Below are 12,432 nucleotides of genomic sequence, written 5' to 3'. Positions count from 1 at the left end.
TTTACAGGGGACCGTGGGTGGGAAGAGAAAGGCGGAGAAGGTAGGGTCGTTCCCGCCCCGCTGGCCGCAGCCGGGGACTCCCCGAGGAGGAGGCAACAGCTGTGCTGCGAAGCCGCAGGGGACGGGGAGAAACAGCAGCGGGCAGGCTTTCCGCTCCTTTCACCGCTGGGCGCCCCCACACAGGCACTTGGAGGCCTGTTGAGGTGACCGGCTCCCGGGGGGGGGACGCGGCTACCCATCTTGGCCGCTTCCCAGGGCGTCCTCGCTGCCGGGGAGAAGCGGGCTGCCGGGATCGGGGACTCGTGCTCGAAGGAGCGCCCGCGGCGGCCGGGGCTGCTGGCGGCCCCCCGAGAGCCGTGCTCCCTACGCTTGAGGAGACGGCGACTCTTTCGCCACCCGCGCTGTGGAACGCATCCTCCCTTCGCCGGCACCCGCCGCTCTTTCCTCCCTGCGACCAGCCGCTCCCATGGCTCTAAGCAAAGGGCTGCGGCTGCTCTGGAAGCAGGAGCCGGGGCCGAGCGCCTTACTGGAGGCGCGCACCCGCCAGGACTGCCTGTTGCTGGAGGCCGGCACCGTGGCGGCGCTCAGTAAGTGCCCCGGGCCGGGCCGGGCCGGGCCAGGCCAGGCCGGGCGGCTTCCCGCGCCGTGCCTGTTGGGGGAGGCTGTGGCGTGGGAAGGTGGCGGGGCTGTAGGTATGCACTTGGTGGTGCTGTGCTGTCTGTGGGACTCGTGGTGCCAGCGAAGCGGTGCCGGGGTGCAGCGGCCAGTACACGGGAGGCACTTTTCCCTGTGGCTTGGAGAGAGGAAGGGAAGAGCATAGACTTGGGCCCAGTCTATGCTCTTGGGACACTGACTGGAGGAAACTAGCTCACCTCACCTTAAAACCCGCTCTCCAGTATAGCCCTTCAGACCTTCCCACTTGCCGCTTTGGAGGGAGTCCCCGTACTCTGCCATGCATGGAGGTTTAGCTAGTATCTCCTCCCTGTGCGACCCCAAGCCTGATCCATGCCTGAACGGCTCTTTCTGTGTCAGGGTGGAAGAAGCAGGAGAGGCCACCTGCGTGTCTGGTCTTTGGGGGGCCTCAGCAAAAGGCACCTTCACTGTACCGGATTTGTACTCTACAGCCTTGTATGAACCTTACTGACCACAGAGGAGGGTTCACCTGAAGGGGTGGTGCCTCTTGAAATTTCTTTTCAGCCGGTGCTGACCACCAGTGTAGTCATCCACTTCAGAGCAGAGATTGTTTTGAATGTATGACTTGAGATTCACATTCTGTAAAGCAAACCGGGCTTCTTGCTGTGATGCCATACCTGCTCTTCTGTCTTGCACTCTGCATGGTTACTTGAGTCTGTCTGCTTAAGACACAGGCTTGTGTCACGTCACTGGGGCAGTGGAAGTCATAAACATCCTTAGTATTTCTCATCTTCTGTTTTGATAATTGCCACCCATGAGTTAATGTGATGCTAATGTTGAGGCAAGCACAGAAAAATCAGGTAATGCGCAAAAAGTAATGTAGGGGAACACATTGTGCTTGTACTGTGGTTTTAATTTTTTTTGCCTGTTATACTTACCAGTTGCTGTAGTCATGCCACTCTTCATGGTGTTACAGGGATCCATATTCAAGCAGCTAAGAGGAAAAGGGATGGCTTAAACTGTAAACTTCCTAGTATAAAATGCATGTACAATTTGTGTAATGTCAATCGTAGTGTCAGCTGACGATCCGGGCTCACTGAGCTGAATCTTATGTCTCATATGGAGGCAAGACATTCAGACCAAAATGCCTGGTTTTCAGGGATTGGGGGTTTTTCAAACCAAGAAAGCCAATAAGGTCCTCAGGTGGCAGCTGATTTTCATGAGAATAGTTCTGATAATGTAAAATTTTTCATCTCCAATGATAAAGATATGTTAATGCCACACTGTGATGGGTTTATTTTAATTTTTCTAGGAATCTTATATCATGTTATGCTTTGGAGGTTCAGTTTCTTGTTAAATTAATTGGGAATAGTGTGTTATATTTTTTCTAGGGTTTTTGGGGTGATTTCTTGAACTGGCAAGGTGGGAAATCTGTTAGTAATGAGCAGCATTTTGTTTGCTTTTCCTGATTCAGAAAGAAGTTACATTAAAACTTTTCATTGATGTCAGTGGGTTTTGGTCTGTATTTTATTACTGTGATACAAATCTAAAGCAGCTGCACTGCCTAAAACCAATGTGCATGGGTAAAATTGAGAGGCCAGTATTCATCTAGTGATTCCAAGCCATTTGTATGACCAGTAGTTGGAATCTCAGTAATTAAGGGAATAATCAATTTACAATAGCTTTTTCTCCCCCAGTGTTGCTATCTCCTCTTTGAATTACTATAGATAAAAATGATTAGAGACTTTATATAGTCTCTTTTAAAATGTATATTAGAAGAATTTTGAAGTATTGATCTGTATCATGGCTGGTGTAAAGGCCTATTCACCATGCCTTTTGAAAGTCCAACATCACCTCTTGAGATAACTGTAATCATGTATGCATGGGCATTCAGCCCACTCTGTGCTAATAGCTTTGTCATTTCATTTCATTTGGTTTCTCTTTTCCTGCCTGTGTTTGGTTCCTTTATTATAGGAAATGCTAGTTTATCTAGCTGAGACAGTTTAGTTTGTTTCTTTCTTTTATGCAGCAAAGGACCAGAAAAGGGAGGGGGAAACTAGTGTAGATGTTGAGTGTAGATTACAAGAGTCGTTGTCTGTGTTAGGAAACTGTTAGTGGTTGTGAGGTATAAATTCTGCTTGATGGTTTATGTCCGTAGTGACAGCAAGTTTCTGTGTTAATATATGTAATATATGACAGGAAGCATATAAACATAATGGTCAAGCTCTGGGGAGATGACCTGGGGATGTCTTTTATCTTTTTCTTAACTGCCTGCGGGTCACAGCACTGGCCAGTAGAGATCTAATGGCTTTATGAGTCTGATGTTCTTTGGTCATGAATGAAAGTAGTCATGTATATGTGCATACAGCTCTGAAAACATAATCTTCCCCCCCTAGAAACAGAATGTTTTCAATCTAATGCAGGAAGCCAGTGAACTGATTTTCCCAAATGCCACTTTCTAGATTTATTTGTTGTGTTTTCAGGCAGAAATACCACTTTCTAGAAAATGTATAAATAGGACTGTGAAACTCTTAACTGTAACTCTGATCACTGACGTCTTCTTCAAGAGCTCTTGAATGCTCAACTTGGAACTATGGTACCTTTCCACCCTCTCTCGCCAGTCACTGGTGTTTCTGGGCACCATATGTGTGAGAGAGGTGTTGGTTCCTGTTGAAGTCTGGGGGATCATCCCCAAGAAAACGTTGAATAAAGAAAACTCTGTATGCCTGTCCAGTCTTGGTAGCCATTAAATGGAATTTGCAGCTTTTACAAGCAGGAAGGGACATTTGGCTAGGCCATGTGGAATATGTACTTAAGAGGCCTTTTCCTGATTGGTTCTGAAGCATTTTACACATGGGAAAAGATCACTTTGAGATTGTTGTAGCTTACTTTTGTTGAATTGTGGTGTGTCTTCTGTTTCACAAGGGTTAAAATTTTGAACTAACATTCCAATCATATATAATTTATATCAGGAGCTTTTACATAATTGATAGTAAGAAAAGTGCTTGAGGAACGCAGTGTGCAGGTCTGTAAAGCTGTTATGAGTGCAATAGAGTTGTAATGATTGCAGAGAGGTGGGTACTCAATTATGCTTAGTGGAAGTGAAGATTACTAAAAATATTCATGGAATGCTTTAGTGGAGTTTGGTAATGACTATGTGTAGTCTTTAGTATCTGTAGTTGTTATTCAGTAGTAACCAAATGCACTATATTTGCAAATTGGACTTGTTCTCTAAGGAGAAAACTTTCTTGTGAGTTTCACTAACTTCTGTAGCAGTATTGTGTATTAGCTATATATGTATGTATCTCAAGCCATCTGGCTTGAAAAAGGAAGGATTTTACATGTGAGCAGGATGTAGGTAAGCATACAGTCCTGTCCTAGATTTTCAAGCAGACCACTCTTACTGCCTCTGCATTTTAGAGTTTTTATGAAAGCTATTGAAGAATAAAAACTCTGAGTTTGGAACACTTAACAGAGAAACTGGAAAATAATTTTTGTGTTACTAATTAGAAAAGTGTCTATGTCTTTGGGCACATCCAGCTGTCAAGTGTTGTTGTTAAACCAGTATTTTCCATATTGATGAAACTTGTCAGATATGGTGTATATTTTCCTCATTTGTCAACAATCCTTTAGAGTTTTGGAGTAGTTTTTCCCTTTAACTCTCTTCTTCATCCTGCAAAATCAGTAGTAGTTTATCAGTTAGTTCTGTTCTCTCTCTAGTCTCTCACTCTGGCACTTGTGTCCTAGCTCTGTTTGTGAATGCTCTGGGAGATGTTTCAGACTAGGTTTTGCTGACAGTTATTTGAGATTTCAGTAACAAATTTTTAGAATTTGGAAATACCTCTTTTTAATAATAAGGTATGAACGTGTCTCAAGCCCTTTGCATTAATGCCTTTTTAAAGTCACACCTCAGTTATGCTTTCTATGTATTGCTTTTTATATTTTTTTTGGGGGGGGGAGGAAGTTCCTCCTCTGTATCCCTCATCCCCTTCAGAAACCCCAAAAGATTGGCTGGGATGTGTTGGAATCTGGCTTAGGACTTCCCAGTGCTGGAGGGATGCTGCCTGTATCTTTACTTGCACACTGGCAGGGCATGCAGCAAGATACGATGTCTGGACGCTGTGAGAGATGAAGGGTTCATCCACCCAATCATGAGGGCCCTTATGGAGGGGATGCAGCATTTGGGAGCTGCTGGATGACCTCTGTTGCCTGAGACCCCTGCCCTGGCCCTTGCTTAATGGCAGTCGTTACAGTGCGTATCAGGAGTTTGACCAACGCAGAGGAGTATAATGGGACAGGAGTCTTCATAATTCTGTAGATATCTATAACAAATGGATTACAATGGATTACTTTTTTTTTTTTTTTTGCCACACAGATTAGGTCTGCATGCACTAAAATATTCTGGCCTCTCCATTTGCATGACCCATAGGCATAGCTATGTCTGTTTGGCTTTTTCCTTCCCTCTCAAAGTATCCACAGGTATGGTTTTAGAGCATGCTGTATCTTTAGAAAAGTGCATAGAAGGGTCAAGGAAAGATCACTTTGTTGCTTTTTTGGTTTCTGAATCTAAATTGCTTTGGGGAGCAAAATGAACCATGGGATAAATTACAGAATCTGCTGTGTGGTAGAAGTTATCAGCAAGTTGTTAGCCAGGAGTGGAAACACAGGCCAGACTCTTCCCAGAGCTTTGTTTGGAGCCTGCTTCTCCCTTCCAGGCAGCTCTGCTGGTACTGATGCTACTGTGCAGACGTGTTCTGTCAGATGGCCTGTCCACTGGTATTTCTGTATCACTGCTGGCAAACTGCAGCTGTTTGTGTGCTTGGAAAAGTCCTGTGGTAGAAGCTGATGCATGTGGATGATGCTGCTGGCTTGACCTGGGAAACTGGTAACTTCTGTACACGCTAGTGTCAGATGCTTCTTGCTGTTACTGGCAAGTTCTGTGTTGCTTATTTCCGTGCTGAAATAAACTCCGTTCTTTTGTATCATGCTCTTGCCAGACTCTGTAACAGTCAACATGCCAAGCTGTAATTGTGTTTTGAAGAGTATCACCATGCTTTCAAGGTGTCTTTTAAATGCTTTTGAGTTGTGCCTAGCCTGCAAGGTTGTGAGCTCCTGCATCAATCTGAGATCTGAATCTTTTGCTGTTTCTGTCATTCTCTCTTTCTTCCAAAAGATGCAATGTTGGGAGCAAGAGTTTTGCTGATGATTTTTCCTTTTTATTTTAAAAGGAACAAGGATAAGCTTTAAAGGCAGAGAACAGATTTAAGAAAAAAGTTGGTTGTTGCTGCTCTTTTCTACTTAATGAAGATTCCATGGAAAGTGCAAGATTCCTCTTTTTAATTTTTTTTCCTAATTCATAAGGAAGGATTGAAAGGGAATATTTTATAAAAAGTCAAACATTGTTATAGTCTGTCTAAACTATTTTTGCTGAAGGTTTTTTCTTTTTTTTTAAGTGACAAGAACTGAGCTTTCAGAGTCTCAGCTCTTAGGAGGTATTGAATATTTAAATTGTTACTATACAGAGGTTGAAGTTACCCAATAAAAATCCCTTTATCCTCTTTCCATTGCTTGTGTTTTGTTTCACTTGTGTGTGTAGTACTAATATTTTCTCCTGATTCACTCAGTGTCTCTAAGAAAGCAGAATGGGCAACTTGTGAGAGTCTGAGATCAAAAATAAAAATAACAAATTATCAAGTCTTCCTTATTTGTCATGGGTGCAAAAATTGAGACAAACATGGTATGATTTCCTTTGGGGATTGCCTCTGCTAAGGAACTGTGGAAATGTCCTTCCTTTCACTTCAAAATGTCAGTGTTATCTGGGATATTTATTTGCTTTCCATGCTTCTCACTGAGCTGCTTGCCTCTTGAGGTTTATAAAGAGAAGTCTGTTCTGTTCTTTCTTTTCTGTTCTATCATCCATTGCAGGCAGTTCAATTTGTCCTTTATATGCCTGGAAAGTTAATTTTTTTTTTTTTTAAGGTTTTGAAGTTCACTAGGAGCATAAGATTGTAAAGCCTTAGCTAACCTCGAAAGTACCATGTTGCTTGTTTTTCTGTGCTCAAGAAGTAAATGGACATAGGAGGGGCACAGCCCGTTTTCCTCATGAGAAGCTAACCTTGCTCCTTATTCAGAAATATATACAAAAAGCAGACTTACTCATTCAGAAAATACTTTGGTTTTACTTCAAAGTGTAGCCAGGGAGAAGTTTGGGCCATGTTCCGGCTTAGTATCTGAATGTTCATTTTGTGTCCATTGAAGTCAGTGTTGCAGAAATACACAAATCTAATATCAGCGTCTGACTCAGTTAATTCTTACTTCAGTAAAATCTAAGTTTAATTCTTCTTGAAATCAGCATCTGATGTTACGTCTACATCAAATTCTGTTATCTGGTGTAAAAAATGCCTGATCTGCCTGAAATTAGACTGTGAGAATCTGGAAGCAGAAATCATCTCTTTTTGCACTTCAAGAAAAGATATATTTTACCTTATGACCAGAAAAATTATTATTTTATTCTTATTTTAGAATGGCATACCTCTGTATTCCTTATTCTGAAACTGATGTGGCATCTGTACCATACAGTAAGAACATTACTAACAATCAGATTGTTTGGAAAGGTAGTGAGTGCCCTTCTTCTAGGATGGTGCATGGGGAGGCTGTGCATTTCTGTCCCATCACTTTTTAAGCACTGTTCTTACAGCAGTTTAGCCATACCTTTGTACTGTAGGTTTTTTTTTTTTTACATGTAGTTTTGTTTTATTGGTATAGGCAGTAGAAATCTGAAAATGTTATAATGACTGAAAAAGTTTGCTGACTTTCATTTTGCTTCTCAGCTCCAGAAGAAAAGGATGCAATTAAAGGACAGTATGAAAAACTCATGGAGGCTTATGGCTGTTTGGGAGAGCTTCAGCTTAAATGTGGTAAGTGACTATCTGTATGACTTGAGATTATAAAACACCTAGACAGTACTAAAAGACAACAAGTAGCTTAAGCTGTCCAGTTCCTTAACTTAAGAAAGCTAATTGCACCTTGTTATGTACACTCTGAAAGAGGTCTGTTTCTTCTTACATACCATGCCAAAAGCATATCACTGAATGAATTTTGGATTTTTCTCTCACTTTTCTTTTGTCTAATTAGTTATCTGAAGCTAATTTCCTTTTTTCTTTAGCTTACTGCATTTGTCCAAGGCAAGCTATGATTTCTTACTCTTTTTTTTGGAAGATCGTGTTTGAACACTGATTAATCATGGTCATCTAAGGTGGCAGTGCTACAAATTGTCAGTGCTTACTATAATGTTCAGTTGCCTTTGATTGGGTAATTCACAGGGGTAAGATTTGCAGAAGCAGGACTTTAACTTCAGGCAGTATAGTAAGGATTTTTTATTCTTGTAAATTTCTGTATGGTTTGGGAATGTTGATTTTGCAAAGGACTTGCAATTATACTGCCTACAGGAATGTTAATGGAAATAGCATGTTTTAGGAAGAGAACTGCAGTCAGTGATTTGGTGATAATAGTAGCTTGCACAGCAGACTTCAAATTCACTGATGAAAAACATGTATTAAAACAAAAAGCCCTGGTCCCATGGTCTTCTTACAGTAATTTTGACTTGGAGGGATGACAAAACTGTTTTCCATGTGACTTGGTCAAGGAATCTGCCAAAAGCTGTTGTGGTGTGAGAACTGATGTATTTAGACCAGTATCTTTTTATAGCCTGCTTTTGTTTTTTCCTTTTTTTGCATTTTATGACTTGAGTAATATGACTTGAGGTTGATCTGAAGATGTGACTCCAATCTGAAAGATTTCTGTGTTCCTATTTAGAACTGCAGGCCCTTCTGGTCTTTAGAAATGAATGTGAGCTTTTTGTTTCTGTTTCTTGTGGAGCTAATTAGGCATTTTCTATGGAGATTAATATAAATTTGTTAGTATAATTAAACATGGAGGACTGGTGTTTAGTTTTTCTTGGCACTTGGGCCTGTTTTTCTTCATAGGAGTCTTATGAAACTTGTGGTAATAGTAAAGGAATGTAGCAATTGAATTCAAGCTCTTCAAACTACAGATGGTAGTTTCTTTTATGTGATGGAAACTAAACATACCTGGTTTTATTCTTTATATTAAAAGCTGAATGATTTCAAATTATGTGTGAAATCTTCTCAGCCTTATTTTTTTTCTCCTTTATCCTTTTATTCCTGTGTTTCCCATGTCCTTATTTTGTTTTGAACAACACCTGTTTAACTTTGGTGTCCTCAAAGTGTGAGGATTTCACTCTCTGAGCTTTGTCACTGCACCTCTGCCTTGTTCTAGCATTAAATTACTTGGTACAGAACTTCCTTTAGAAGGGATTGTTAAATTTTTTTTGGTAATTGGATAAAAGAGTTAGCTACTGGAGACAAACTTCTAATTGTGATTGAGTGGAAAGTCAGGAGGGTCATGCTGTAGTGGTAAGGAAAGGTAAGCAATTATTTTGTGCTGCCAAGCACATTTTAAAAAGCAAAGATGACTGCATGTCTGTTATCTCACCATTCAAGAGGTAGCCTGTATTTTTTCACAGTCTCAGTTAGACCTTCCATATTTTCCATCTTACCTATAACTAAGGTCCATGCAAGCTGTTACTTGCATCAAAGATTGACACTAGAAAGGAATGCAGTGTAACTTTTTTTTTTCTGTATAACTGCAAAAAAGGGTGCAATTGGCCAGCTCTTCACCATGTATCAGTGATCACACAGACTTTCTTCACGAGTTTCACTATTTTTTTCAAACCTACAGACCATAAGTACTAAATTAACTGAAAATATTTATGAAAGTACATTCCACTGAGATATTAAAAGAGTATATTTGTAGAACAGAAGGGCAAACTTTTCTGCAAGACATGAAAAATGTTTCTGAGCACTTCAACTGACTTGTAAGTATTGCTACTTAGGAATCAATAAATCACATGGCATGCCTGCCATCTTGCCTTTCACAAGAAAGTAGATGAAATAAATGAAACTGACTCACAGAGTTATTGTTTCCCACCAGAATAGCATTCACTTTTATGTACTTATGTCTGTTAACATGACTCACTGAGTTCTTTTGCTTTATTTTGTGAGATGGATGGCCGCCGAATGAATTGTACAGTGTTTCTGAGCTGAATCTCAGCCAAGATTTTGCTGCCAAAGAAGATCTAGCAGTGGCAAATACATCTCAGGCAAAGTGTTAAACGAGCTGGCTTTGCCATGTTTGGTTTAGCTTCCGATGTCAGGAGAGAGGCATATGTAATGTATTATTTTGATGCCAACACCACATAGGTGCTGTATTTGGGGAGGCATTCTGAATTCATGTGACTATGTTTACTCTTCCTCTTGCACATATACAATGTGTAATCGAAAGGAAGAAGTTTCAAAGAAAAAAAAATCCTGAAGTACTTGTTTTCTATTCCTTTTGAACATTTGCTTATAATATAATTTTATTCAGAAGAGAAAGAATATCTTTGAGACTAAAATTGTAGTGTGAAAATCTTGAGTCTTTTATTCTGCTCTAGATTTCCTCAGATACTTCCAGCTAGGAGGCTAGAATTGACTTCTCAGCTATGTCCTGTTGCTAATTCTGAAGACAGAAGAGAGGCAAAAATGTCCTCCAAATTGTTTTTCAGTGGACTATAAAGTGAAGTGGAGGTATGTGTGGAGTGGAGATGGAACAGACTTGAGAGAACATGAGACAATGACATGACTGTGTTGGAATAGAAAGAGCAAATACTGGAGGAGATTAATTTTTAAAAGGAAAGGGCAGTTGCCAATGCACGCAGCACGGGCAACAAATGGGAGGAGGCGGAAGCTACCCTGCTACAAGAAAGCTATGACATAGTGGCAATTATGGAAACTTGGTGGGATGCATGCTGTGACTGGAGTGTGGCAGTTGATGGCCACAAGCTGTTCAGAAGGGACAGGAGAGAAGGAAGGGGTGGAGGTGTTGCCCTCTGTAAAGAAGATAGATTGTGAAGAGTTGTCACTAAAGAATATCCACGAGCAGGTTGAAAGCTTAAGGGTAGATATTAGGGATCGGGACAACAAAGGGAGCCCTGTGGTCCCAGGAGTCTGCTACAGGCCACCCAAACAAGCGGAACCTATTGATGAAGCTCCAGCTCGAGGAGGCATCATGATTACAGGCTCTCGTCCTTCTGGGGGATTTTAACCACCCTGACATCTGTTGGAAAAGCAACACAGCTGGCTGTAGGCAATCCAGGAAGCTCCTGGAGTGCTTAGATAACAGCTTCTTAAGAAATTAACAGCCTTACACGAGTGGATGTGTTATTGGACCTGTTGGTAATAAAAGCAAGCGAAGTCATCAGGGATGTCAAAGTCAAAGGCAGCCTGGGCTGCAGCGATCATGTGCTAGTGCAGTTCACTGTCCTAAAGGGTATGAAGCCCATGAGAAGCATAGTTAGGACTCTAAATTTTAGGAAAGTAAACTTCCAGCTTTTCAAGGAGTTAGTAAATTAGGACCCCATGGGAAACAGCCCTCAGGGACAAGGGAGTGGAACAGAGATGGCAGATCTTTAAGGATATTTTCTATAGAGCACAAGAGATCTCAATCCCCATGTGTAAGAAATCGGGCAAGAAGGGCAAGAAACCACCATGGTTGAGCTGTGGCCTGCTGGTGAAACTAAAGGGCAGGTTGGGGCTACACAGGAAATGGAGGGACAGGCATCCTGGGAGGAGTACAGTGACGTTGCCTGGTTGTGTAGGGACGAGGTCAGGAGGGCCAAGGCACAGCTGGAACTGAACTTTGCAAGAGATGCAAACAAAACCAAGAAAGACTTCTACAGGTACATTAACTACAAAAGGAAGATTAAAGAAAGTGTCCCCCCTGCCACCGATGAGCAGCGCTGGGGAACTTGTATCAATGGATGAGGAGAAGGCTGAGATTCTCAACAAGTTTTTTGCCTCAGTCTTCACTGGCACCCCCTCTCCTCATGGCTCTTGTGTTGATGGCCCACAAGGTGGAGACCAGGGTGGCATGGTTCCTCCCACTGTAAGTGAAAACAAGGTGCGTGATCATCTGAGGAACCTGAAGATCAACAAGTCCATGGGACCTGACAAAATGCATCCCAGAGTCCTGAGGGAATTAGCTGATGTAGTTGCCAAGCCACTCTCCATGATATTTGAAAAGTTGTGGCAGTCAGGTGCAGTCACTAGGGACTGGAAGAAAGGAAACATCACACCCATTTTTAAGAAGGGTAGAAAGGAGGACCCTGGGAACTACCAACCTGTCAGCCTCACCTCTGTGCCTGGGAAGATCATGGAACGGATCCTCCTAGATGCCATGCTAAGGCACATGGAGGACAGGGAGGTGATTCCAGACAGCCAGCTTGGATTTACTAGGGGCAAATCCTGCCTGACCAACCTAGTGGCTTTCTATGATGAAGTGACTATGTCATTGGATTAAGGGGTGATCTATGGATGTGATCTATCTGGACTTCTGCAAGGCATTTGACACAGTCCCCCACATCCTGTTCACCGTGTTGATGAGATACAGAATTACTGGGTGGTCTGTTCAGTGGATAAGGAATTGGCTGGATGGTTGTATCCAGAGGGTAGTGCTCAATGTCTTGAAGTCCATATGGAGAGCAGTGACAAGTGGTGTCCCTCAGGGGTCTGTACTGGGACCTGTGCTGTTTAATATTTTTATCGATGATATAGACAGTGGGATCAAGTGCACCATCAGCAAGTTTGCAGATGACACCAAGCTGAGTGGTGTTGTCGATACACCAGAGAGACAGGATGTCATCCAGAGGGACCTGGACAAGCTGGAGAGGTGGGCCCAGGT

General features: G+C 42.2%; 1 protein-coding gene across 1 annotated transcript in view; it reads left to right on the top strand.

The window, feature by feature from the left end:
• The first annotated feature begins 466 nt into the window (after positions 1–466).
• The window catches only part of SYNJ2 (synaptojanin 2), a 70,462-nt gene continuing 58,496 nt past the window's right edge, over positions 467–12,432 (top strand). Inside the window, exons 1-2 of the mRNA XM_054393828.1 lie at positions 467–587; positions 7,464–7,550. Coding sequence (XP_054249803.1) covers positions 467–587; positions 7,464–7,550 — 208 coding nt within the window. The remainder of the gene's footprint in view (positions 588–7,463; positions 7,551–12,432) is intronic.

This window comes from Indicator indicator, chromosome 2 (genome assembly GCF_027791375.1).
Source record: "Indicator indicator isolate 239-I01 chromosome 2, UM_Iind_1.1, whole genome shotgun sequence".
NCBI classification, from domain to species: Eukaryota; Metazoa; Chordata; class Aves; order Piciformes; family Indicatoridae; genus Indicator; species Indicator indicator.
The sequence above is the reverse complement of the archived record's forward strand: the minus strand, read 5'-3'. Positions and strand labels throughout refer to the sequence as shown.